The sequence below is a fragment of the Ascaphus truei genome, chromosome 6 (genome assembly GCF_040206685.1).
Source record: "Ascaphus truei isolate aAscTru1 chromosome 6, aAscTru1.hap1, whole genome shotgun sequence".
Lineage (NCBI taxonomy): Eukaryota > Metazoa > Chordata > Amphibia > Anura > Ascaphidae > Ascaphus > Ascaphus truei.
Window position 1 is genome coordinate 96,828,582 of NC_134488.1, and position 27,501 is coordinate 96,856,082.

At 56.2% G+C, this 27,501-nt stretch overlaps 1 protein-coding gene across 1 annotated transcript in view; it reads right to left on the minus strand.

Annotated features, from left to right (window-relative positions):
* Window positions 1–4,441: 4,441 nt before the first annotated feature.
* The window catches only part of IZUMO2 (IZUMO family member 2), a 35,725-nt gene continuing 12,665 nt past the window's right edge, over window positions 4,442–27,501 (minus strand). Inside the window, exons 3-6 of the mRNA XM_075603198.1 lie at window positions 26,450–26,470; window positions 25,697–25,777; window positions 22,496–22,619; window positions 4,442–5,990 (exon numbers count right to left, since the gene is read on the minus strand). Of these exons, the coding sequence (XP_075459313.1) occupies window positions 5,933–5,990; window positions 22,496–22,619; window positions 25,697–25,777; window positions 26,450–26,470 (284 nt within the window). The 3' untranslated portion in view covers window positions 4,442–5,932. The remainder of the gene's footprint in view (window positions 5,991–22,495; window positions 22,620–25,696; window positions 25,778–26,449; window positions 26,471–27,501) is intronic.

Consider the following 27,501-nt stretch of genomic DNA (forward strand, 5'->3'; position numbering starts at 1 on the left):
GAGATGAGCAGAATTTTTTTTTTTAGGAGAAAATGAAATTGTTTTAGCAACAGAGTTTTGTACAGATTGCAAGGTGGAAAGTTGTGAAGCTTTGTGGTCTGTTAGTAGTATGTTGCAATAATCCAGATGGGAAAGGATAAGGACATGCATTAGAGCAGGGGTGTGCAAGATGTTTCCCCTGTGCCCCCCTGCATGCTATCCCCCCCTTACCTTGCCTCTGGTGTCAAATATCGTCATGTGATGTCACGATGCCATGGTAAGTGTCGCTGGAAGCCAAGGTAAGGGAACTTACAGAGGCCTTGCGCGGTCCCCCGGCATTTAATTTAAATGTTTTCGGGGAAGCGCGGGGCCTCTGTAACAGCCACGCCCCTCTGGAAAATCTCACCCCCCCCCCCCAGTTTGTGCCCCCTGCATTACAGTTTTAGCAGTAGATTGACAGAGGAGAAGGTGGAGTCAAATGTCACTCCTAGGCAGCGTGTTTTGGTGACAGGTTAAATGGTCGTGCCGTTTACTGTGATGGAAAAAGGGATATCAAGTTTAGGGGGAAATATGAGAAGCTCAGTTTTAGACATATTACAGTTAAGGGCTGTTATATAGTGGCAGCACGCGGCACCTATAATTGGCTGTGGTTAGTCACCCTTTCTATAATAGGGCCACGCGCGCACGGCAGTGAGCATGAAGCCGGCTGACAGAGGAGAAGACGGGGGAAAATAATCTTTTTGCGCCGCTACCGGTGCTGTAATGTGTGTGTGTGTGTGTGTGTGTGTGTGTGTGTGTGTGTGTGTGTGTGTGTGTGTGTATGTGTCAAACTTGCACAATAAAAATAATTTTTATTTATTCAACATGTTTTTTTATTTTAAAATATTATTTAATAAATTATTAACTCACACAATCTATATACACACACACACACACACACACACACACACACACACACACACACACACACACAGTACCTTTCAACCCTGTCGCTCACAGCATACACACAAAAAGTGGGTGTCACGTGCACGCGTGTTCGCACAGGTGCGCGTGCGAATGCGAACCTAAGGGCTTGACCCTGCTGCCTACTACAGCGTCCGCTGTGGCGGACGCTGCACGGACGAGAGCCTTCCCCTCAATGGCGCCGGGCCTGCTGCGAGGGGGGGCCGCAGCGCTGAGGCGAGAGCTGCTCCTGCTCTCAATAGAATTGAGAGCAGGACTCGCGACGGAGCGCTAAGCCACGCCCCCCGGGGTTCAGCCAATGAGGGCGAACCTGCCGGATGACGTCATGGCCGAGCCCTCGTCACTCCCCCGCCACGCCCCCCCACCCCCGGTCTCTCTTCCTGCAGCTCCCTGCAGACCAGGTAATCGGCTGCACGCGCCGCCAATCTCGCGGGCGCGCGTTGCAGCTGAGTTACCGGGGCCTTAGCCTAAGGCAGCGGGCATGGTAGCACAGACCCCGCTGAGCAGATGAACTTACCCCCTTCATTTGTAATCAGCGCGGCTTTAGTATTCCCTTCCGCACGCTTCCGTATGCGGAAGGACGCTCAGCAAATTTAAGGACACAGCCAGATTTAAAATTTCGGCGCGGAGGAGCGGTCACGTGACCGCAACCATCCAATGGGAACGAGGGACTAGCACCGTGCCCCGCTTCCTGCTATGCCTTCGCCCCGCCCCCAAAGCGCACTCACTGCCTCGCCTGCCAGGATGCAAAAAAGCACCAGCTTGAACAGGCGAGGCAGAGCAGGAGCACAGCTCAGCGCGGCCCGTGGCACAATGCTCGCGGCCTAAGGCAGCAGAGCATTATCCACGAGGATATAGCCAGGAAGCAATTGGAGACTGGGACTGGATTGCAGTAGTGAGGGTTTGGGTAGATAGATACAGTATATCTATGTATGATCTGCATAGACATGATACCTGAGGCCAAAAGAGTTGATGAGTTCACCAAGTGATAGTGTGTAGAGAGAGAAAAGGAGAGGTCCCAGAACAGAGCCCTGAGGGACACCAACAAACAGGCCAGCAGAAGACAAAGACATGTTAGCAACAGAGACTGAAAATGTGTGATGGGAGAGGTATGATGAGAACCAGGATAGAGTTTTGTATTGGATACCAAGAGAGATTAGAATATGAAGGAGAAGAGGGTGATCGAGAGTATCAAAGGCAGCAGAGGGAACGAGTAGGATTAGGCCACGCTTATAGTGACGGCGACGCGACCGATGACATCACCTGTCGCCATCGCCATTTGCAAAAGCTGTGTTTAGGTTTTGGGCGACGTCACTGGCTGCAAGGCCAGCGACGTCATAAAAGGGGAGGCTAGAGGGACGGAGAAGCTCCTGATTGGCCGTAAGGAGAGACTGTCACCAAAAAAATCAAATAACAGTGACTACCAGATTTCTGGTAGCACTTTCACTCCATCGCTTTGTCGCCGTCGCGTGCGCTTACAATGCATTTGTTTTGCCATCACCGGCACTATAAGCGCAGCCTTAGAAAGGAAAAATTACCATGGGATTTTGTTACATTTAGATCATTGACTACTTTAGTGAGCACAGTCTCTGTTTAGCGAGCTGTAAGAAAGCCAGATTTTAAAGGGTCCAGGATAGCATGGGAATTTAGAAAATTGACCATACAGGAGAACACGAGACGTTCTAGCAATTGAGGCAAAAGGCAGGAGGGATACAGGGCGGTTGTTAGTAAGGCGTGTAATATAGTGCGCACGTCAATTAGAATTGGCTGTGTTAGCCAGACGTTTCTATACTAGGAACGCGCACACGGCCGTGAGCGGTGGCGCGGCAGACCAGGGAAATGACAATAAAATGGTATTTGCGCGCTGCTGCCATGCTGCGAACCAATCACAGCGCGGCCTAACGCTGTGACGTCAGAGTCACACCCCCTAACCACGCGCATCACCGCTTGCACCCTAACAACTATGTGCACGTGCAACGCCGGGCGCACACACCAGCGCCTACTATATAACCAGCCTAAGGCCTCGGTCCCGCTGCGCTCGGTGGCGCGGGCGGCCACACGCGAGTTCCCCACCAGCAGGGGAATCCTGCGGAGCCGGTCCCGGTCCCCCCTGGCTGCACAGCTTACTACACGCTGTGGCGCGTCAGCCGCTATGGAACACAAGAGAATGGTGATCCCTAGCGTTGACGCGTCACGTGGTGTGGCTGTGAGCCAATGGGGAGGGGAGGCTTCGGGAGGAGAGGCTTCGGGGAGCGGGGAGGAGTGTGGAATGAAAGCAGCGTGTCTGTGTGTATGTATGTGTGCCTGAGTGCGTGAGTGCCTGCCTCTGTCTGTGTGTGTGTGTATGAGTGCGTGAGTGCCTGCCTGTGTGTGTGCGCGTGTGTGTGTGTGTATATGAGTGCCTGCGTGTGTGTGTGTGTCTTACCATCAGCAGCTGCAGCCCGAGCACATGGAGGGAGTGGGGGGGGGGGGAGAATAGCGGGTCCCTCCGCTCAAGCCACGCCCCCCCTCCCTGTCAAGCCTCCCACTCCCGCCCACCTCCCGCTCCGGCCCCCGCTCCCTACAGACCGCATATCGCGGTCTGTGTATGTCAGCGCCCCGCCTGTCTGCAGTGCGGGCGCGCTGACTCTGGGAGCGGGGCCTTAGCCTTAGGCACGTAGGCTTTAGGGAGTTTCAGAGAATAGGTGTGACCACTGCATGCCTAAAGAAGGAGGGGAAAGTGCCAGAGGAATGGGAGGAATTGAAGATATGGGTAAGGGTGGGGACTAAGACGGAAGCAAGAGTGCTGATAAGGTGTGCGGGATGTGAGGGCATGTGGTACAAGGAGAAGAGAAAATCAGCTTAGAAACTTCCAACTCTGTAACAGGAGCCAACATTGGAAGGAGGTGGTTTAGGTAGAAGCAGATAGCAGGGGGAAAGAACAGAAGGAATCTCTTTGTGGATAGCATCCACCTTGCATTTAAGGTGGTTGGCAAAGACTTGAGGATAAGTAAAGGAAGGATGGGAAGTGGGAGAAGGTCAGAGGAGGGAGTTAAATACAGAGAAAAGATTACATGGATTGGATTTTTGCGTGTTGATGAGTGAGAAGTAGTAGTGTTGTTTTGCCTTAGGCTGCGTCCACAGTGCAAAACACTAGGACGCCAATGCATATGTGCACTACAGGGAGACCAGCGATTCGCGCTACAAACGAGTTTGTATTTCCCGCAGAACGGCCCGGTTACATGAGCCCGGTTACGTGAGTGGATCGCCCAATGAGGGCGAACCAGCTCCGTGGCATCACCGCCGCGCCCCACGACTCTTCTGCTCACTCAATGCCCCCATCCTCACACACCTCCCCACTCATAATCACACACACACCTCCCCCCCAATAATCACACACACCTCCCCACTCATAATCACACACACACCTCCCCCCCAATAATCACACACACTTGAAAACGAGAGGTAACTCTCAATGTATTAATTTTTTTATAAATAAATGTGTACAAGTGCTCCATAGTATGGGAACTAATTACAATAATGACAAGGGACGGCTTGAATATTGTGGCTATTACTGAAACATAGAATAATGAAAATCAGGACTGTGAAATACTGTAGCTATATCAGGTTACACTATATTTAGATAGGACAGGGTAGGAAGGAAGGGAGGAGAAATTGCTCTTTATGTGAAGAACAACATAACGACTGAGTCACTTTGGGTAACCCTATTAACTGGCAAGAAGGTTGCCATTCTTTCTGGGGTGGTCAACAGACCTCCAGGACAAGAGGTGGAATTGGATAGAGTATTAATAGAGGACATCACTAAGATAGCAATTAAAGGAGAGGTGATCATTATGAGAGACTTCAACCTGCCAAATGTGGCCAGTGAGCCTGATGTCAGTGGTGGGGAAATTAATGGAAACACTGCTAAAAGATAGAATTGTTGACTATCTAAAGTCCAACAGCCTACAAGATCCCAGGCGGCATTGGTTTACTGGAGGAGATCATGTCAAACAAATCTAATCAATTTGTCCAGACTGATGAAGGTAATAGATTAGGGTGGAGCAGTAGGTGTACTGTACCTGGTTTTTAGTAGGGTATTTGACACTGTACCATATACTGTAGAAGACTGATAAACAAGTTTCAGTACTTGGGATTGGACTCTAATGTGGATAAGACATTGGTTGCAGGAGAGGTGACAGAGAGTTGTGGTAAAGGGAGTATATTCAGAGGAGGGGGAAGGTAACCAGTGGAGAACCTCAGGGATCTGTACTGGGACCAGTTATATTTAATATCTTTATCAGTGACTTTACAAATGGTTTGCAGGGGAAAGTATGCCTTTTTGCCGATGATACAAACATCTGCAACAGGGTTGACACTCAGGGGGTAAACAAAATGCCTAATGGTTTAGGTAGATCCGAGGAATGGCGTGGTAACTACAATTTCATGCCAAAAAAGTGCAAAATGTATTTGGGTCACAAAAATGAAAAAGCAGAATAACGGATCTGGGAGTTCTTATTTCAGCAGATTTAAAAGCAGGCAATCAATGTAACAAAGCAATGTAAAAAGCCAGCCGAATGTTAGGGGGGGTTAGCTGTTTAGGGAGAGGTATTAGCAGCAGAAAGAGAGGGGTGGTAATGTCACTTTATAGATCATTGGTGAGCCCTCACCTAGAGCCGGGGGGAGTGCAGACGGGGGGCGCAGGGGGGGAAGTTTGTGCGCCCCTCACCTAGAACACAGAGTTTAATTCTGGAGAGGTTTTATAGCAGACGGAGACATGGGAACAGTGGTTCTTATCTGACGTCAAATTCTGTTTGTCGCTGAAATGACGACTGAAGCAGTTTGTTATCAGTAAGGTTTCATTTCTACTGCATAAAGTAATGGGTGTTACAGTTCTTAGTCCCAGTCTGGTTGTATCTGGACATCCGATTGACAGTTTATAATGTAATTATATGTGACCTACAAGTACAAAATCTTGTAAATGACATCATACGTTTCCTCTCCAGGCGCCTTACACTTCCATTGTTCTCTCGATCAGTAAGTTGGTGTTTCTCCTGTAGGTCAAAATGCTGAAAAGATGTAAACAAAGGTTTATTTTCTGAAAGACAGATTGACGTCCTAGAGAAGTATCACTTATCTACTTACAGTACTTGAGACACTCGGCTAATTAACCCTTTCAGAAATGTATGCATTGCATTGCTTTAAATACGGTAAGTTCCCTCAATAGGTACGCATGTGGTGGGCAGGAATCATGCCTGCAGACTATGCCCCACATAATACATTAGTTTGGGTAGCTCTCACAGAACCCCAGTAAGTAGCACATGTCACGGTGCCCTGATCTACATCACGACATGGTATGTCATACTCCGCTACTTATCTCATCGTGCTTCTTACTACACCACAAAGGGTTCACAATCTCTGCACAGCTGGTGCTTTTGGCTGTACACACAGTATGAGTTACAAAGCTCCATTTGGCAGCCTAGCTTTGCAATGTGTTCATTTAAATGTCACTAATTATTGCTGAGAAATTGTTGAGTGGGAAGGGGGGGGGGGTGTTGATGGAATTGGTATTGCTGAGAGTGGTGGTGCCGCTCAGCAGAGTGTGGTGGTGCCGCTCAGCAGAGTGTGGTGGTGCCGCTCAGCAGTGTGGTGGTGCCGCTGCTCAGCAGTGTGTGGTGGTGCCGCTGCTCAGCAGAGTGTGGTGGCGTTGCCGCTGCTCAGCAGAGTGTGGTGGCGTTGCCGCTCAGCAGAGTGTGGTGGTGCCGCCGCTCAGCAGTGTGCTTGTGGTGCCGCCACTCAGCAGAGTGTGGTGGTGGTGCCGCTCAGCAGAGTGTGGTGGTGCCGCCACTCAGCAGAGTGTGATGGTGGTGCTCAGCAGAGTGTGGTGGTGGTGCCGCTCAGCAGAGTGTGGTGGTGCCGCTCAGCAGAGTGTGGTGGTGGTGCCGCTCAGCAGAGTGTGGTGGTGGTGCCGCTCAGCAGAGTGTGGTGGTGGTGCCGCTCAGCAGAGTGTGGTGGTGGTGCCGCTCAGCAGAGTGTGGTGGTGGTGCCGCTCCTCAGCAGAGTGTGGTGGTGCCGCGGCTCAGCAGAGTGTGGTGGTGTCGCTCAGCAGAGTGTGGTGGTGGTGGTGCCGCTCAGCAGTGTGGTGGTGCCGCCGCTCAGCAGAGTGTGGTGGTGTCGCTCAGCAGAGTGTGGTGGTGCCGCCGCTCAGTAGAGTGTGGTGGCAGTGCCGCTCAGCAGAGTGTGGTGGTGCCGCCGCTCAGCAGAGTGTGGTGGTGCCGCCGCCCAGCAGAGTGTGGTGGTGGTGCCGCCGCCCAGCAGAGTGTGGTGGTGCTGCCGCCCAGCAGAGTGTGGTGGTGGTGCCGCTGCTCAGCAGAGTGTGGTGGTGGTGCCGCTGCTCAGCAGAGTGTGGTGGTGCTTCCGCTCAGCAGAGTGTGGTGGTGCTGCCGCTCAGCAGAGTGTGGTGGTGGTAGTGCCGCTCAGCAGAGTGTGGTGGTGGTGCCGCTCAGCAGAGTGTGGTGGTGGTGCCGCTCAGCAGAGTGTGGTGGTGGTGCCGCTCAGCAGAGTGTGGTGGTGCCGCTCAGCAGAGTGTGGTGGTGCCGCTCAGCAGAGTGTGGTGGTGCCGCTCAGCAGAGTGTGGTGGTGGTGCCGCTCAGTAGAGTGTGGTGGTGCCGCTCAGCAGAGTGTGGTGGCGGTGCCGCTCAGCAGAGTGTGGTGGCGGTGCCGCTCAGCAGAGTGTGGTGGCGGTGCCGCTCAGCAGAGTGTGGTGGTGATGCCGCTCAGCAGAGTGTGGTGGTGATGCCGCTCAGCAGAGTGTTGTGGTGCTACCGCTCAGCAGAGTGTGGTGGTGCTGCCGCTCAGCAGAGTGTGGTGGTGGTGCCGCTCAGCAGAGTGTGGTGGTGGTGCCGCTCAGCAGAGTGTGGTGGTGGTGCCGCTCAGCAGAGTGTGGTGGTGGTGCCGCTCAGCAGAGTGTGGTGGTGGTGCCGCTCAGCAGAGTGTGGTGGTGGTGGTGCCGCTCAGCAGAGTGTGGTGGTGGTAGTGCCGCTCAGCAGAGTGTGGTGGCGGTGCCACTCAGCAGTGTGGTGGTGGTAGTGCCGCTCAGCAGAGTGTGGTGGTGCCACTCAGCAGAGTGTGGTGGCGGTGCCGCTCAGCAGAGTGTGGTGGCGGTGCCGCTCAGCAGAGTGTGGTGGCGGTGCCGCTCAGCAGAGTGTGGTGGTGATGCCGCTCAGCAGAGTGTGGTGGTGATGCCGCTCAGCAGAGTGTTGTGGTGCTACCGCTCAGCAGAGTGTGGTGGTGCTGCCGCTCAGCAGAGTGTGGTGGTCGTGCCGCTCAGCAGAGTGTGGTGGTGGTGCCGCTCAGCAGAGTGTGGTGGTGGTGCCGCTCAGCAGAGTGTGGTGGTGGTGCCGCTCAGCAGAGTGTGGTGGTGGTGCCGCTCAGCAGAGTGTGGTGGTGGTGGTGCCGCTCAGCAGAGTGTGGTGGTGGTAGTGCCGCTCAGCAGAGTGTGGTGGCGGTGCCACTCAGCAGTGTGGTGGTGGTAGTGCCGCTCAGCAGAGTGTGGTGGTGCCGCTCAGCAGAGTGTGGTGGTGGTGCCGCTCAGCAGAGTGTGGTGGTGCCGCTCAGCAGAGTGTGGTGGTGCCGCTCAGCAGAGTGTGGCGGTGCCGCACAGCAGAGTGTGGCGGTGCCGCACAGCAGAGTGTGGTGGTGGTCCCGCTCAGCAGAGTGTGGTGGTGCTGCCGCTCAGCAGAGTGTTGTGGTCCTGCCGCTCAGCAGAGTGTGATGGTGCTGCCGCTCAGCAGTGTGGTGGTGGTAGTGCCGCTCAGCAGAGTGTGGTGGTGCCGCTCAGCAGAGTGTGGTGGTGGTGCCGCTCAGCAGAGTGTGGTGGTGCCGCTCAGCAGTGTGGTGGTGCCGCTCAGCAGAGTGTGGCGGTGCCGCACAGCAGAGTGTGGTGGTGGTCCCGCTCAGCAGAGTGTGGTGGTGCTGCCGCTCAGCAGAGTGTTGTGGTCCTGCCGCTCAGCAGAGTGTGATGGTGCTGCCGCTCAGCAGTGTGGTGGTGGTGCCGCTCAGCAGTGTGGTGGTGGTGCCGCTCAGCAGTGTGGTGGTGGTGCCGCTCAGCAGTGTGGTGGTGGTGCCGCTCAGCAGTGTGGTGGTGGTGCCGCTCAGCAGTGTGGTGGTGGTGCCGCTCAGCAGAGTGTGGTGGTGGTGCCGGTGGTGGTGCCGCTCAGCAGAGTGTGGTGGTGGTGCCGCTCAGCAGAGTGTGGTGGTGGTGCCGCTCAGCAGAGTGTGGTGGTGCCGCCGCTCAGCAGAGTGTGGTGGTGCCGCTCAGCAGAGTGTGGTGGTGCCGCTCAGCAGAGTGTGGTGGTGCCGCTCAGCAGTGTGGTGGTGCCGCCGCTCAGCAGTGTGGTGGTGCCGCCGCTCAGCAGAGTGTGGTGGCGGTGCCGCTCAACAGAGTGTGGTGGTGCCGCCGCTCAGCAGAGTGTGGTGGTGGTGCCGCTGCTCAGCAGAGCGTGGTGGTGCCGCTGCTCAGCAGAGTGTGGTGGTGGTGCCGCTGCTCAGCAGAGCGTGGTGGTGCCGCTGCTCAGCAGAGAGTGGTGGTGGTGCCGCTGCTCAGCAGAGTGTGGTGGTGCTGCGGCTCAGCAGAGTGTGGGGGTGCCGCTCAGCAGAGTGTGGTGGCGGTGCCGCTCAGCAGAATGTGGTGGTGCCGCTCAGCAGAGTGTGGTGGTGGTGCCGCTCAGCAGAGTGTGATGGTGGTGCCGCTCAGCAGAGTGTGGTGGTGGTGCTGCCGCTCAGCAGAGTGTGGTGGTGGTGCCGCTCAGCAGAGTGTGGTGGTGGTAGTGCCGCTCAGCAGTGTGGTGGTGGTGCCGCTCAGCAGTGTGGTGGTGGTGCCGCTCAGCAGTGTGGTGGTGGTGCCGCTCAGCAGTGTGGTGGTGGTGCCGCTCAGCAGAGTGTGGTGGTGGTGCCGGTGGTGGTGCCGCTCAGCAGAGTGTGGTGGTGGTGCCGCTCAGCAGAGTGTGGTGGTGCTGCCGCTCAGCAGTGTGGTGGTGGTGCCGCTCAGCAGTGTGGTAGTGGTGCCGCTCAGCAGTGTGGTGGTGGTGCCGCTCAGCAGTGTGGTGGTGGTGCCGCTCAGCAGTGTGGTGGTGGTGCCGCTCAGCAGTGTGGTGGTGGTGCCGCTCAGCAGTGTGGTGGTGGTGCCGCTCAGCAGTGTGGTGGTGGTGCCGCTCAGCAGTGTGGTGGTGGTGCCGCTCAGCAGAGTGTGGTGGTGGTGCCGGTGGTGGTGCCGCTCAGCAGAGTGTGGTGGTGGTGCCGCTCAGCAGAGTGTGGTGGTGGTGCCGCTCAGCAGAGTGTGGTGGTGCCGCTCAGCAGAGTGTGGTGGTGCCGCTCAGCAGAGTGTGGTGGTGCTGCTCAGCAGAGTGTGGTGGTGCCGCTCAGCAGTGTGGTGGTGCCGCCGCTCAGCAGTGTGGTGGTGCCGCCGCTCAGCAGAGTGTGGTGGTGCCGCCGCTCAGCAGAGTGTGCTTGTGGTGCCGCCACTCAGCAGAGTGTGGTGGTGGTGCCGCTCAGCAGAGTGTGGTGGTGCCGCCACTCAGCAGAGTGTGGTGGTGGTGCTCAGCAGAGTGTGGTGGTGGTGCCGCTCAGCAGAGTGTGGTGGTGGTGCCGCTCAGCAGAGTGTGGTGGTGCCGCTCAGCAGAGTGTGGTGGTGGTGCCGCTCAGCAGAGTGTGGTGGTGGTGCCGCTCAGCAGAGTGTGGTGGTGGTGCCGCTCAGCAGAGTGTGGTGGTGGTGCCGCTCAGCAGAGTGTGGTGGTGGTGCCGCTCAGCAGAGTGTGGTGGTGCCGCGGCTCAGCAGAGTGTGGTGGTGCCGCGGCTCAGCAGAGTGTGGTGGTGTCGCTCAGCAGAGTGTGGTGGTGGTGGTGCCGCTCAGCAGTGTGGTGGTGCCGCCGCTCAGCAGAGTGTGGTGGTGTCGCTCAGCAGAGTGTGGTGGTGCCGCCGCTCAGTAGAGTGTGGTGGCAGTGCCGCTCAGCAGAGTGTGGTGGTGCCGCCGCTCAGCAGAGTGTGGTGGTGCCGCCGCCCAGCAGAGTGTGGTGGTGGTGCCGCCGCCCAGCAGAGTGTGGTGGTGCTGCCGCCCAGCAGAGTGTGGTGGTGGTGCCGCTGCTCAGCAGAGTGTGGTGGTGGTGCCGCTGCTCAGCAGAGTGTGGTGGTGCTGCCGCTCAGCAGAGTGTGGTGGTGCTGCCGCTCAGCAGAGTGTGGTGGTGGTAGTGCCGCTCAGCAGAGTGTGGTGGTGGTGCCGCTCAGCAGAGTGTGGTGGTGGTGCCGCTCAGCAGAGTGTGGTGGTGGTGCCGCTCAGCAGAGTGTGGTGGTGCCGCTCAGCAGAGTGTGGTGGTGCCGCTCAGCAGAGTGTGGTGGTGCCGCTCAGCAGAGTGTGGTGGTGGTGCCGCTCAGTAGAGTGTGGTGGTGCCGCTCAGCAGAGTGTGGTGGCGGTGCCGCTCAGCAGAGTGTGGTGGCGGTGCCGCTCAGCAGAGTGTGGTGGCGGTGCCGCTCAGCAGAGTGTGGTGGTGATGCCGCTCAGCAGAGTGTTGTGGTGCTACCGCTCAGCAGAGTGTGGTGGTCGTGCCGCTCAGCAGAGTGTGGTGGTCGTGCCGCTCAGCAGAGTGTGGTGGTGGTGCCGCTCAGCAGAGTGTGGTGGTGGTGCCGCTCAGCAGAGTGTGGTGGTGGTGCCGCTCAGCAGAGTGTGGTGGTGGTGGTGCCGCTCAGCAGAGTGTGGTGGTGGTAGTGCCGCTCAGCAGAGTGTGGTGGCGGTGCCACTCAGCAGTGTGGTGGTGGTAGTGCCGCTCAGCAGAGTGTGGTGGTGCCGCTCAGCAGAGTGTGGTGGTGGTGCCGCTCAGCAGAGTGTGGTGGTGCCGCTCAGCAGAGTGTGGTGGTGCCGCTCAGCAGAGTGTGGCGGTGCCGCACAGCAGAGTGTGGTGGTGGTCCCGCTCAGCAGAGTGTGGTGGTGCTGCCGCTCAGCAGAGTGTGATGGTGCTGCCGCTCAGCAGTGTGGTGGTGGTGCCGCTCAGCAGTGTGGTGGTGGTGCCGCTCAGCAGTGTGGTGGTGGTGCCGCTCAGCAGTATGGTGGTGGTGCCGCTCAGCAGTGTGGTGGTGGTGCCGCTCAGCAGAGTGTGGTGGTGGTGCCGGTGGTGGTGCCGCTCAGCAGAGTGTGGTGGTGGTGCCGCTCAGCAGAGTGTGGTGGTGGTGCCGCTCAGCAGAGTGTGGTGGTGCCGCCGCTCAGCAGAGTGTGGTGGTGCCGCCGCTCAGCAGAGTGTGGTGGTGCCGCTCAGCAGAGTGTGGTGGTGCCGCTCAGCAGAGTGTGGTGGTGCCGCTCAGCAGAGTGTGGTGGTGCCGCTCAGCAGAGTGTGGTGGTGCCGCTCAGCAGAGTGTGGTGGTGCCGCTCAGCAGAGTGTGGTGGTGGTGCCGCTCAGCAGAGTGTGGTGGTGGTGCCGCTCAGCAGAGTGTGGTGGTGGTGCCGCTCAGCAGAGTGTGGTGGTGGTGCCGCTCAGCAGAGTGTGGTGGTGGTGGTGCCGCTCAGCAGAGTGTGGTGGTGGTAGTGCCGCTCAGCAGAGTGTGGTGGCGGTGCCACTCAGCAGTGTGGTGGTGGTAGTGCCGCTCAGCAGAGTGTGGTGGTGCCGCTCAGCAGAGTGTGGTGGTGCCGCTCAGCAGAGTGTGGTGGTGCCGCTCAGCAGAGTGTGGTGGTGGTGCCGCTCAGCAGAGTGTGGTGGTGGTGCCGCTCAGCAGAGTGTGGTGGTGGTGCCGCTCAGCAGAGTGTGGTGGTGGTGGTGCCGCTCAGCAGAGTGTGGTGGTGGTAGTGCCGCTCAGCAGAGTGTGGTGGCGGTGCCACTCAGCAGTGTGGTGGTGGTAGTGCCGCTCAGCAGAGTGTGGTGGTGCCGCTCAGCAGAGTGTGGTGGTGGTGCCGCTCAGCAGAGTGTGGTGGTGCCGCTCAGCAGAGTGTGGTGGTGCCGCTCAGCAGAGTGTGGCGGTGCCGCACAGCAGAGTGTGGTGGTGGTCCCGCTCAGCAGAGTGTGGTGGTGCTGCCGCTCAGCAGAGTGTTGTGGTCCTGCCGCTCAGCAGAGTGTGATGGTGCTGCCGCTCAGCAGTGTGGTGGTGGTGCCGCTCAGCAGTGTGGTGGTGGTGCCGCTCAGCAGTGTGGTGGTGGTGCCGCTCAGCAGTGTGGTGGTGGTGCCGCTCAGCAGAGTGTGGTGGTGGTGCCGCTCAGCAGAGTGTGGTGGTGGTGCCGCTCAGCAGAGTGTGTGGTGCCGCCGCTCAGCAGAGTGTGGTGGTGCCGCTCAGCAGAGTGTGGTGGTGCCGCTCAGCAGAGTGTGGCGGTGCCGCACAGCAGAGTGTGGTGGTGGTCCCGCTCAGCAGAGTGTGGTGGTGCTGCCGCTCAGCAGAGTGTTGTGGTCCTGCCGCTCAGCAGAGTGTGATGGTGCTGCCGCTCAGCAGTGTGGTGGTGGTGCCGCTCAGCAGTGTGGTGGTGGTGCCGCTCAGCAGTGTGGTGGTGGTGCCGCTCAGCAGTGTGGTGGTGGTGCCGCTCAGCAGAGTGTGGTGGTGGTGCCGCTCAGCAGAGTGTGGTGGTGGTGCCGCTCAGCAGAGTGTGGTGGTGCCGCCGCTCAGCAGAGTGTGGTGGTGCCGCTCAGCAGAGTGTGGTGGTGCCGCTCAGCAGAGTGTGGTGGTGCCGCTCAGCAGAGTGTGGTGGTGCCGCTCAGCAGAGTGTGGTGGTGCCGCTCAGCAGAGTGTGGTGGTGCCGCTCAGCAGAGTGTGGTGGTGCCGCTCAGCAGAGTGTGGTGGTGCCGCTCAGCAGAGTGTGGTGGTGCCGCTCAGCAGTGTGGTGGTGCCGCCGCTCAGCAGTGTGGTGGTGCCGCCACTCAGCAGAGTGTGGTGGCGGTGCCGCTCAACAGAGTGTGGTGGTGCCGCCGCTCAGCAGAGTGTGGTGGTGGTGCCGCTGCTCAGCAGAGCGTGGTGGTGCCGCTGCTCAGCAGAGTGTGGTGGTGGTGCCGCTGCTCAGCAGAGCGTGGTGGTGCCGCTGCTCAGCAGAGAGTGGTGGTGGTGCCGCTGCTCAGCAGAGTGTGGTGGTGCTGCGGCTCAGCAGAGTGTGGGGGTGCCGCTCAGCAGAGTGTGGTGGCGGTGCCGCTCAGCAGAATGTGGTGGTGCCGCTCAGCAGAGTGTGGTGGTGGTGCCGCTCAGCAGAGTGTGATGGTGGTGCCGCTCAGCAGAGTGTGGTGGTGGTGCTGCCGCTCAGCAGAGTGTGGTGGTGGTGCCGCTCAGCAGAGTGTGGTGGTGGTAGTGCCGCTCAGCAGTGTGGTGGTGGTGCCGCTCAGCAGTGTGGTGGTGGTGCCGCTCAGCAGTGTGGTGGTGGTGGTGGTGCCGCTCAGCAGTGTGGTAGTGGTGCCGCTCAGCAGAGTGTGGTGGTGGTGCCGGTGGTGGTGCCGCTCAGCAGAGTGTGGTGGTGGTGCCGCTCAGCAGAGTGTGGTGGTGCTGCCGCTCAGCAGTGTGGTGGTGGTGCCGCTCAGCAGTGTGGTAGTGGTGCCGCTCAGCAGTGTGGTGGTGGTGCCGCTCAGCAGTGTGGTGGTGGTGCCGCTCAGCAGTGTGGTGGTGGTGCCGCTCAGCAGTGTGGTGGTGGTGCCGCTCAGCAGTGTGGTGGTGGTGCCGCTCAGCAGTGTGGTGGTGGTGCCGCTCAGCAGTGTGGTGGTGGTGCCGCTCAGCAGAGTGTGGTGGTGGTGCCGGTGGTGGTGCCGCTCAGCAGAGTGTGGTGGTGGTGCCGCTCAGCAGAGTGTGGTGGTGCCGCTCAGCAGAGTGTGGTGGTGCCGCTCAGCAGAGTGTGGTGGTGCTGCTCAGCAGAGTGTGGTGGTGCCGCTCAGCAGTGTGGTGGTGCCGCCGCTCAGCAGAGTGTGGTGGTGGTGCCGCCGCTCAGCAGAGCGTGGTGGTGCCGCTGCTCAGCAGAGTGTGGTGGTGGTGCCGCTGCTCAGCAGAGTGTGGTGGTGGTGCCGCTGCTCAGCAGAGCGTGGTGGTGCCGCTGCTCAGCAGAGTGTGGTGGTGGTGCCGCTGCTCAGCAGAGTGTGGTGGTGCTGCGGCTCAGCAGAGTGTGGGGGTGCCGCTCAGCAGAGTGTGGTGGCGGTGCCGCTCAGCAGAATGTGGTGGTGCCGCTCAGCAGAGTGTGGTAGTGGTGCCGCTCAGCAGAGTGTGGTGGTGGTGCCGCTCAGCAGAGTGTGGTGGTGGTGCCGCTCAGCAGAGTGTGGTGGTGGTGCCGCTCAGCAGAGTGTGGTGGTGGTAGTGCCGCTCAGCAGTGTGGTGGTGGTAGTGCAACTCAGCAGAGTGTGGTGGTGCTGCCGCTCAGCAGTGTGGTGGTGCTGCTCAGCCGAGTGTGGTGGTGGAGCCACTCAGCAGAGTGTGGTGGTGCCGCTCAGCAGTGTGGTGGTGGTGCCGCTCAACAGTGTGGTGGTGGTGCCGCTCAGCAGTGTGGTGGTGGTGCCGCTCAGCAGAGTGTGGTGGTGCCGCTCAGCAGAGTGTGGTGGTGCGCTCAGCAGAGTGTGGTGGTGCCGCTCAGCAGAGTGTGGTGGTGCCGCTCAGCAGAGTGTGGTGGTGCCGCTCAGCAGAGTGTGGTGGTGCCGCCGCTCAGCAGAGTGTGGTGGTGCCGCTCAGCAGAGTGTGGTGGTGCCGCCGCTCAGCAGAGTGTGGTGGCGGTGCCGCTCAGCAGAGTGTGGTGGCGGTGCCGCTCAGCAGAGTGTGGTGGTGCCGCTGCTCAGCAGAGTGTGGTGGTGGTGCCGCTGCTCAGCAGAGTGTGGTGGTGCCGCTGCTCAGCAGAGTGTGGTGGTGGTGCCGCTGCTCAGCAGAGTGTGGTGGTGGTGCCGCTGCTCAGCAGAGTGTGGTGGTGGTGCCGCTGCTCAGCAGAGTGTGGTGGTGCTGCCGCTCAGCAGAGTGTGGTGGTGCTGCCGCTCAGCAGTGTGGTGGTGCCGCTCAGCCGAGTGTGGTGGTGGTGCCGCTCAGCAGAGTGTGGTGGTGCTGCCGCTCAGCAGAGTGTGGTGGTGCTGCCGCTCAGCAGAGTGTGGTGGTGGTGCCGCTCAGCAGAGTGTGGTGGTGGTGCCGCTCAGCAGAGTGTGGTGGTGGTGCCGCTCAGCAGAGTGTGGTGGTGGTGCCGCTCAGCAGAGTGTGGTGGTGGTGCCGCTCAGCAGAGTGTGGTGGTGGTGCCGCTCAGCAGAGTGTGGTGGTGGTGCCGCTCAGCAGAGTGTGGTGGTGCTGCCGCTCAGCAGAGTGTGGTGGTGCTGCCGCTCAGCAGAGTGTGGTGGTGCTGCCGCTCAGCAGAGTGTGGTGGTGGTGCCGCTCAGCAGAGTGTGGTGGTGGTGCCGCTCAGCAGAGTGTGGTGGTGCTGCCGCTCAGAAGAGTGTGGTGGTGCTGCCGCTCAGCAGAGTGTGGTGGTGCTGCCGCTCAGCAGAGTGTGGTGGTGGTGCCGCTCAGCAGAGTGTGGTGGTGGTGCCGCCGCTCAGCAGAGTGTGGTGGTGGTGCCGCCGCTCAGCAGAGTGTGGTGGTGGTGCCGCCGCTCAGCAGAGTGTGGTGGTGGTGCCGCCGCTCAGCAGAGTGTGGTGGTGGTGCTGCCGCTCAGCAGAGTGTGGTGGTGGTGCTGCCGCTCAGCAGAGTGTGGTGGTGGTGCTGCCGCTCAGCAGAGTGTGGTGGTGGTGCCGCTCACCAGAGTGTGGTGGTGGTGCCGCTCAGCAGAGTGTGGTGGTGGTGCCGCTCAGCAGAGTGTGGTGGTGGTGCCGCTCAGCAGAGTGTGGTGGTGCCGCTCAGCAGAGTGTGGTGGTGGTGCCGCTCAGCAGAGTTTGGTGGTGGTGCCGCTCAGCAGAGTGTGGTGGTGGTACCGCTCAGCAGAGTGTGGTGGTGGTGCCGCTCAGCAGAGTGTGGTGGTGCTGCCGCTCAGCAGAGTGTGGTGGTGCCGCTGCTCAGCAGAGTGTGGTGGTGCTGCCGCTCAGCAGAGTGTGGTGGTGCTGCCGCTCAGCAGTGTGGTGGTGCTGCTCAGCCGAGTGTGGTGGTGGTGCCGCTCAGCAGAGTGTGGTGGTGGTGCCGCTCAGCAGAGTGTGGTGGTGGTGCCGCTCAGCAGAGTGTGGTGGTGCTGCCGCTCAGCAGAGTGTGGTGGTGCTGCCGCTCAGCAGAGTGTGGTGGTGCTGCCGCTCAGCAGAGTGTGGTGGTGGTGCCGCTCAGCAGAGTGTGGTGGTGGTGCTCAGCAGAGTGTGGTGGTGCCGCTCAGCAGTGTGGTGGTGCCGCCGCTCAGCAGAGTGTGGTGGCGGTGCCGCTCAACAGAGTGTGGTGGTGCCGCCGCTCAGCAGAGTGTGGTGGTGGTGCCGCTGCTCAGCAGAGCGTGGTGGTGCCGCTGCTCAGCAGAGTGTGGTGGTGGTGCCGCTGCTCAGCAGAGTGTGGTGGTGGTGCCGCTGCTCAGCAGAGCGTGGTGGTGCCGCTGCTCAGCAGAGTGTGGTGGTGGTGCCGCTGCTCAGCAGAGTGTGGTGGTGCTGCGGCTCAACAGAGTGTGGGGGTGCCGCTCAGCAGAGTGTGGTGGCGGTGCCGCTCAGCAGAATGTGGTGGTGCCGCTCAGCAGAGTGTGGTAGTGGTGCCGCTCAGCAGAGTGTGATGGTGGTGCCGCTCAGCAGAGTGTGGTGGTGGTGCCGCTCAGCAGAGTGTGGTGGTGGTAGTGCCGCTCAGCAGTGTGGTGGTGGTAGTGCAACTCAGCAGAGTGTGGTGGTGCTGCCGCTCAGCAGTGTGGTGGTGCTGCTCAGCCGTGTGGTGGTGCTGCTCAGCCGAGTGTGGTGGTGGAGCCACTCAGCAGAGTGTGGTGGTGCCGCTCAACAGTGTGGTGGTGGTGCCGCTCAGCAGTGTGGTGGTGGTGCCGCTCAGCAGTGTGGTGGTGGTGCCGCTCAGCAGAGTGTGGTGGTGCCGCTCAGCAGAGTGTGGTGGTGCCGCTCAGCAGAGTGTGGTGGTGCCGCTCAGCAGTGTGGTGGTGCCGCCGCTCAGCAGTGTGGTGGTGCCGCCGCTCAGCAGTGTGGTGGCGGTGCCGCTCAGCATAGTGTGGTGGTGCCGCCGCTCAGCAGAGTGTGGTGGTGGTGCCGCTGCTCAGCAGAGTGTGGTGGTGCCGCTGCTCAGCAGAGTGTGGTGGTGGTGCCGCTGCTCAGCAGAGTGTGGTGGTGCTGCCGCTCAGCAGAGTGTGGTGGTGCCGCTGCTCAGCAGAGTGTGGTGGTGGTGCCGCTGCTCAGCAGAGTGTGGTGGTGCTGCCGCTCAGCAGAGTGTGGTGGTGCTGCCGCTCAGCAGAGTGTGGTGGTGCTGCCGCTCAGCAGAGTGTGGTGGTGGTGCCGCTCAGCAGAGTGTGGTGGTGGTGCCGCTCAGCAGAGTGTGGTGGTGCCGCTCAGCCGAGTGTGGTGGTGGTGCCGCTCAGCAGAGTGTGGTGGTGGTGCCGCTCACCAGAGTGTGGTGGTGGTGCCGCTCAGCAGAGTGTGGTGGTGCTGCCGCTCAGCAGAGTGTGGTGGTGCTGCCGCTCAGCAGAGTGTGGTGGTGGTGCCGCTCAGCAGAGTGTGGTGGTGGTGCCGCTCAGCAGAGTGTGGTGGTGGTGCCGCTCAGCAGAGTGTGGTGGTGGTGCCGCTCAGCAGAGTGTGGTGGTGGTGCCGCTCAGCAGAGTGTGGTGGTGCTGCCGCTCAGCAGAGTGTGGTGGTGGTGCCGCTCAGCAGAGTGTGGTGGTGGTGCCACCGCTCAGCAGAGTGTGGTGGTGGTGCTGCCTCTCAGCAGAGTGTGGTGGTGGTGCTGCCGCTCAGCAGAGTGTGGTGGTGGTGCTGCCGCTCAGCAGAGTGTGGTGGTGGTGCTGCCGCTCAGCAGAGTGTGGTGGTGGTGCTGCCGCTCAGCAGAGTGTGGTGGTGGTGCCGCTCACCAGAGTGTGGTGGTGGTGCCGCTCACCAGAGTGTGGTGGTGGTGCCGCTCAGCAGAGTGTGGTGGTGGTGCCGCTCAGCAGAGTGTGGTGGTGGTGCCGCCGCTCAGCAGAGTGTGGTGGTGGTGCCGCCGCTCAGCAGAGTGTGGTGGTGGTGCCGCTCAGCAGAGTGTGGTGGTGCTGCTCAGCCGAGTGTGGTGGTGGTGCCGCTCAGCAGAGTGTGGTGGTGGTGCCGCTCAGCAGAGTGTGGTGGTGCTGCCGCTCAGCAGAGTGTGGTGGTGCTGCCGCTCAGCAGAGTGTGGTGGTGCTGCCGCTCAGCAGAGTGTGGTGGTGGTGCCGCTCAGCAGAGTGTGGTGGGGGTGCCGCTCAGCAGAGTGTGGTGGTGGTGCCGCTCAGCAGAGTGTGGTGGTAGTGCCGCTCAGCAGAGTGTGGTGGTGGTGCCGCCGCTCAGCAGAGTGTGGTGGTGGTGCCGCCTCTCAGCAGAGTGTGGTGGTGGTGCTGCCGCTCAGCAGAGTGTGGTGGTGGTGCTGCCGCTCAGCAGAGTGTGGTGGTGGTGCTGCCGCTCAGCAGAGTGTGGTGGTGGTGCTGCCGCTCAGCAGAGTGTGGTGGTGGTGCCGCTCAGCAGAGTGTGGTGGTGGTGCCGCTCAGCAGTGTGTGGTGGTGGTGCCGCTCACCAGAGTGTGGTGGTGGTGCCGCTCAGCAGAGTGTGGTGGTGGTGCCGCTCAGCAGAGTGTGGTGGTGGTGCCGCTCAGCAGAGTGTGGTGGTGGTGCCGCTCAGCAGAGTGTGGTGGTGGTGCCGCTCAGCAGAGTGTGGTGGTGGTGCCGCTCAGCAGAGTGTGGTGGTGGTGCCGCCGCTCAGCAGAGTGTGGTGGTGGTGCCGCCGCTCAGCAGAGTGTGGTGGTGGTGCCGCCGCTCAGCAGAGTGTGGTGGTGGTGCCGCCGCTCAGCAGAGTGTGGTGGTGGTGCTGCCTCTCAGCAGAGTGTGGTGGTGGTGCTGCCGCTCAGCAGAGTGTGGTGGTGGTGCCGCTCAGCAGAGTGTGGTGGTGGTGCCGCTCAGCAGAGTGTGGTGGTGCTGCCGCTCAGCAGAGTGTGGTGGTGGTGCTGCCGCTCAGCAGAGTGTGGTGGTGGTGCTGCCGCTCAGCAGAGTGTGGTGGTGGTGCTGCCGCTCAGCAGAGTGTGGTGGTGCTGCCGCTCAGCAGAGTGTGGTGGTGGTGCCGCTCAGCAGAGTGTGGTGGTGGTGCCGCTCACCAGAGTGTGGTGGTGGTGCCGCTCAGCAGAGTGTGGTGGTGGTGCCGCTCAGCAGAGTGTGGTGGTGGTGCCGCTCAGCAGAGTGTGGTGGTGGTGCCGCTCAGCAGAGTGTGGTGGTGCTGCCGCTCAGCAGAGTGTGGTGGTGGTGCCGCTCAGCAGAGTGTGGTGGTGCAGCCGCTCAGCAGTGTGGTGGTGGTGCCGCTCAGCAGAGTGTGGTGGTGGTGGTGCCGCTCAGCAGAGTGTGGTGGTGCTTATCGGGATGAGAAACACATATAATATTCACTGAAAAGAAGCCAGGCTAGATCCCTGATAAAGCTGCACTCTAACACTCACAGCCAAAACATCTCATTACAATTTTAAAATGTAACATTTTCCACCCATAATAATAAAAGTCTGTCAGAGTCATAGTTCCAAGACCATGAAACCCTGAGACCTGAAACATTGCATACTAAGGGGCCCTAGGAGTGCTGCACCTGGCGGTTATTTTTTTGTATTATTTTTTATTTAAACACATTTATTTTATGAGTTATTAGAAATGTATGACAAGCAAGGCAGTGCAATTGCATTTCTTACTGACAGAGGGCAGCACTTTCAAAGTAAAACTAATGCTGAGAGCCATAGATCCATGACCATGAATCCTACACACCTGAAACTCTGCATGCACACTAAGGGCACCCGAGGGGTAGGTGTGCACCAGGGGGAAGACATTTGGAACATTTTTACTTTATACTGTACAACCTTTATTATTCAGGACAATGTCTCCTCTTAAAGAAAGTCAACTTGCCAAAAAAAGACTAGAAAAAGCTGCAGCAAGAGCCTGGAAGGGGTAACATTGTGAGTGAGGGGGTAACATTGTGAGGGAGGGGGTAACATTGTGAGTGAGGGGGTTACATTGTGAGTGAGGGGGTAACATTGTGAGGGAGGGGGTAACATTGTGAGGGAGGGGGTAACATTGTGAGTGAGGAGGTAACATTGTGAGTGAGGGGGTAACATTGTGAGTGAGGGGGTAACATTGTGAGGGAGGGGGTAACATTGTGAGGGAGGGGGTAACATTGTGAGGGAGGGGGTAACATTGTGAGGGAGTGGGTAACATTGTGAGGGAGGGGGTAACATTGAGAGGGAGGGGGTAACATTGAGAGGGAGGGGGTAACATTGAGAGGGAGGGGGTAACATTGTGAGTGAGGGGTAACATTGTGAGGGAGGGGGGAACCTTGTGAGGGAGGGGGTAACATTGTGAGGGAGGGGGTAACATTGTGAGGGAGGGGGTAACATTGTGAGGGAGGGGGTAACATTGTGAGGGAGGGGGTAACATTGTGAGGGAGGGGGTAACATTGTGAGGGAGGGGGGAACATTGTGAGGGAGGGGGGAACATTGTGAGGGAGGGGGTAACATTGTGAGGGAGGGGGGAACCTTGTGAGGGAAGAGGTAACATTGTGAGGGAGGGGGGAACCTTGTGAGGGAGGGGGGAACATTGTGAGGGAGGAGGTAACATTGTGAGGGAGGGGGTAACATTGTGAGGGAGGGGGTAACATTGTGAGGGAGGGGGTAACATTGTGAGGGAGGGGGGAACCTTGTGAGGGAGGGGGGAACCTTGTGAGGGAGGGGGGAACCTTGTGAGGGAGGGGGTAACCTTGTGAGGGAGGGGGTAACCTTGTGAGGGAGGGGGTAACCTTGTGAGGGAGGGGGTAACCTTGTGAGGGAGGGGGTAACCTTGTGAGGGAGGGGGTAACCTTGTGAGGGAGGGGGTAACATTGTGATTGAGGGGGTAACATTGTGAGGGAGGGGGTAACATTGTGAGGGAGGGGGTAACATTGTGGGAGAGGGGGGAACCTTGTGAGGGAGGGGGGAACCTTGTGAAGGAGAGGGTAACATTGTGAGGGAGGGGGTAACATTGTGAGGGAGGGGGGAACCTTGTGAAGGAGGGGGTAACATTGTGGACCTCATTTATAAGCCCAGTCAGTACATGAGTTTAGCTTGCATGGTACTGCTGAAATGTTTCTGTTAATGAGGCCCCATATACTGAAACCGCAGGTTAGAGATGGACACACAATAATGTAATGTTTTTTCAGATAAATCAGCAAAAACCTTTTCTCCCATTATTTATTTCATGTATTTGCTTTAAGACGTGAAGTAAGTTAATATGTTAATTATCTGTTAATTACAAAAAATCTTGAAAATCTGAATTGTTATCTTGGATCAACTTGTTCTATATTGTCACTGCCATGTTGGCAATACATTCAGGAAGCCAAAAAGAAAGATTATTATACATGGCCTTGAGAGATGACTAAACTCTAAAACATCCCAAACTCTTCCCATAGTTGTGTCTTCAGAAACTGTAGAGAACATAACTGTAGAAGAGAAAAGCAGGAGTGGGACGTTGCCACTACAATGAACAAAGAGGTCTACTCACGCTGTCGCCAACACTGCAAAAAGGAAGAGTGCCGAGCAGCTCACAATGGATAAGCTTTTCGAGGTCAACATTGACTCTTCGAACTCACCCTCGAATCTGAGTGAGATTCTCTTCTCTTTATCCGCTAGAAGAACGAGGAATGGAAAAGGTTTGAACACTTACGCTTCGTCCCCACTGCTCGCGGCTGCGCGCGCGCGCGACGAGAACAAGACACGCTCCTCTATGGGGCTGTCCCCAGTCAGTGCGTGCGCGCACATGTTCAAGCACGAGTCGCACGACTACATTTTGAGAAGAAAAATTTGACTTCTGGTGCGGCGGGCGAGCATTGGCCACGTCATGGCGGCAGTGGTTCAGCAAATGAGGGCGAACCAGCCGGGTGATGTCATGGCCGTGCCCCCGTCATGCCTCCCCGTCGCCTCGGTTCATCGGTCTGCTCGGCTGAATGCCACGAGCACCGGTAGGCACTCTGCTGCTCGCGTGCTCACTGGGGCCGTACCCTAAGCTCTTTATATGGCTGTGTTGTATAGTGCGGACATTTTATGCATCTCCCCCATAACATATACAATAGTTCCATTAATACGTTGAAAAGGCTTATATTTATCTTTAAAAAAAAGAAGAAAAGAAGCGCCAGCTCCATAGCATAATACTGCATATAAAATCATTAATTTATTGAAAACAGGAGTAGTCGCCAGGACTTGCACTCACATCAATTGATAAAAAACATTCATGGGAGACAGTGTGTGCTGTTTAGAACAGCTGGAGGACGAATCAGCTTGTCAAATAGGTATATGGAGTACTATGATCAGAACCAACGCTAACACCAACCTAACACCTGTCACTAGTTTTAAATACCTGGGCATGTGGTTTGAATCGCACTTAACATTCGGGATGCACATTGATACCCTGACATCCAAAACCTATGCCAAACTAGGTGTACTTTACAGGAACAAATCCTCCCTAAGTCTGCTGGTCAGAAAGCGTATCGCACAGCAGATGCTAATGCCAATTATCGACTATGGAGACATAGTATATGGCTCAGCACCCCAAACCCACCTTGGCAAACTTGACACCCTCTACAATTCAATATGCCGTTTTGTTCTCCAATGCAACTACAACACACATCACTGCGAAATGCTCAAAGAACTAGATTGGTCATCACTCGAGTCTAGGCGCAAAGTTCACCTTTCCTGTCTTGCCTTCAAATACTTTCTGGGCAAGCTACCCAGCTATTTGAACAAGTTCCTCACCCCTTCCACATGCAGCACTTATCATCTGAGATCGGACTCCAAAAGACTGTTCATGGTCCCAAGGCTCACCAAAGTATCCGGCAGCTCTTCCTTCTCTTACCGTGCACCCCAAAACTGGAACAACCTACCAGAGACTCTCACATCCACCACCAGTTTAAGTTCTTTCAAAACTAAGGCTGTCTCACATTTTAATCTGGTCTGTAACTGTTACATACGCCCATAACATATATTTTCTTTAACTGTGCATGCAATGTCTTGTATATAATGTATACCCTGTTCACTTATGTAACTGTACTTGTAACCATGTATTATTTGTCTTAACTCTGTGCCCAGGACATACTTGAAAACAAGAGGTAACTCTCAATGTATTACTTCCTGGTAAAACATTTTATAAAAATAAATAAATAAATGGTGATAGGTGTCAGTAAACAGATACTCATCCGTGATAAGGCGGGCAGATGGTATGCTTAGGAGCCCCCTCCGTGTCAGCAATGGTGGTGTGGGTTCCGAGAGGCTGAAACGACTATCAGGCGTTGTAGAATAACCTCCGCCTGTTCCACGTGTGGGACTCCGCACTTGTAATTAGCTGGTACAGGGATCGCCCAACACAGAGCAGCTCGTCCAGCGTAACCCAGCACACGGAAGTGTACACTGTCCCAAACAGCATTTCGTCACGTGAGTGACTTCTTCAAGGGATGATCGCTCTCGTGACGAAACGCGTTGGTCGTCGTGACGCATTGACGTGATCACGCTGTTTGAAGCTGTCTGGGGGGCGTGGTCTTGGTGTACGATGTTTGGGACAGTGTACACTTCCGTGTGCTGGGTTACGCTGGACGAGGTGCTCTGTGTTGGGTGATCCCTGTACCAGCTAATTACAAGTGCGGAGTCCCACATGTGGAACAGGCGGAGGTTATTCTACAACGCCTGATAGGGGTGTCAGCCTCTCGGAACCCCCATTACCATTGCCGACACGGAGGAGACTCCTAGGCATACCATCTGCCCGCCTTATCACGGATGAGTATCTGTTCACTGACACCTATCGCCATAGTACCCCATACACCTATTTGACAAGCTGATTCGTCCTCCAGCTGTTCTAAACAGCACACACTGTCTCCCACGAATGTTTTTTATCAATTGATGTGAGTGCAAGTCCTGGCGACTACTCCTGTTTTCAATAAATGAATCATTTTATATACAGTATTATGCTATGGAGCTAGCACTTCTTTTCTTCTTTTAGGTATTCAATGATCTGGCTAGATCATTCAAGAAGCTTTGCCTACTCCATACAGTGACTGGTATCTGGATCTGGACTTTTCTTCATCCCCCTTTTTTTTTTCCATTCTTGGACTGGTTTCTTCTCACTTTATCACTGTCTAGACTTTATATATAATTTTTTATATTATTATAATATATTGATTATCCCATTGTTATAATTAATTATCACATTTAATCATCCATTTAATTTGTGGAATTTACACACTACTCAGTTAGCGCTACTCATTGTTTTGTTTTTTTTTGGGTTGTATTTATCTTAGATCATCCATAATCTTCTCCGCCTCTAAGAACTAGAACCAATTTGAAGGGGTGATTTTTCAAGACACAAAACTGACGTCACGTGACCCAGAAACCGTCTGAGCCAAGATAAGTGAAGTTTAATTTAAATGCCTTCGGGAAGCGCACGGGGCCTCTGTAAACCCTGCGCCCCCCGCAGAGAATCTCGCACCCCTAGTTTGCGCATCCCTGATATAACCAATAGCATGGGGTGCGTGACATGTATGCAGTGCCTAGGGGGTTAACATGTTTACTGTTGGGCTTCTTTGTTTACCGTTATATATTTGAGGTAACTTTCCCAGTGGCACGCCAGTTGATACAATTAAATATATACATTTACAATACTGTGGGGGTTTTGAGTTTACTCAGATTGTATAAGTCTAATTATGAATATGCTTCATACCCATACAGGCTTTGTGATTCAGGCACAAAGGCTTCACTTCACCACATGTGCTGCAGCTAAATACAGCTAATTTCAGCCACCCTGAAACAGAATGTGACAATTAATAGGATGGCACTGTCGTTTTATGTATCATGTGTCATTGTGACCGTTACATCCCGCATCTCCTGACTGAGTAATGTTTATATTAAGAAGACAGTCCCGTTTCGCTCACAATGCCTATCAGTTTGAAGAAGATAAGTCACCAACATTGGGGGTCTATTAATTAACTAACATCTCCAGGCTGCAGAACTGTGACAAAACCAGTACAAAAACAGCCCCATATTTACCCGAGGGAATCCTGTCGAAAGCAATTTGAGTTTTTCTTTTTTATTAATCGGGTACATTCCTTTAGGGGTTGGTTTTGCAGCTGGGGGCATTAGTAAAGAGACCCCTCTATGCCTAATTATTTAGTACTCTAAAAATATAGCATCTGAAATGTCAAAGTTCTGGTAGCCATCTTGTTCCTAGACCTGTGTAGAATTTCTGCAGGTTGTGTTACATTTTAATGGACCAGCATAGATATAATAAGATGTTTCATAGCCGCACCTCTGTCTTCTCCGTGGGTTCTGTGAGCGTCACAATACAAAATGGTCCATTAAAAAGTATCACCACTTACCGCAAATCAGGTCAGTTTTCTTACTGGCCACCACAATGTAATTGTGCACACGGTAGTCAACCCATCTTGATTTTCAGGCAAACATTACTATCACTTACCACATTCAGTTGGTGAGCAAGCTGCAACGGAGAAAAAGATATCCTTTTTATTATACAGTTCATATTCTTACATTCTAATATACACAGCACTATATACAGTGGAACAGCTCAAAACACATTAAATATTGAAGGCACAGGGAAATAAAGGGATTTCCCCATGGTCACATAGGGGATAATTCTGTATTGCCTGAAGCGGCTAGCCAGATTGCGATATCCCGAAAATACACTACTCAAGTTAATGGGGGTTTTCGGCTAATCTGAGTGAGATTGACAACATAGAATCACCCCCTTATTAGGTTATGATGGAGGATAAGCAGTGAGTAAGGGAACATTAAAAATGCTAAGGCCCGTTGTCATTTATAAAAAGTCCAGTGTCCACGGTGTGTATGGTGCAATTACTGTGCATTTCTTATATAAAACAGAGATCCAAAAAAGTCTGCACCGCTCACAAAATGTTGTCAAATGCAAAAAGGTTTTAATGGAACATCACAAGCATCAGGAGTAGTAACAGCAAAGAATGGAGCGAAGTTTCCGACCTCTCTGTCCTTTCTCAAGCTGCTACAGCCCCCGTGATGCTTGTGATGTTCCATTAAAACCTTTTTACATTTGGCAACATTTTGTGAGTGCTGCGGACTTTTTTGGATCTCTGTTTTGTATATTCTTGTTGCTGGACGGTGATCCTGGCTACACTGCAAGCACCACAACTGAAAAGATATGTTTTTTACCCTTTCCCCTTTCCCCACTTAGAGTGTCCTGAACTTTCTTGTGTGTTATTTATATATATATATATATATATATATATATACAGTGTTCGACAAACCTATACATTTGCTCACCCCGGGCGAGTGGATTTAACATCGTGGCGAGCTCCTATTGGCCCAAGCCGCATACGTTTGGTACTAGGTGGTGAGTAGATTTTTTGGTGATTTGTCAACCACTATATATAACTATATAACTATATATATATATATATATATATATATATATATATATATATATATATATATATATATATAACCTGCTTTATAACCTGCTCCTCCTGGAAACTCTCG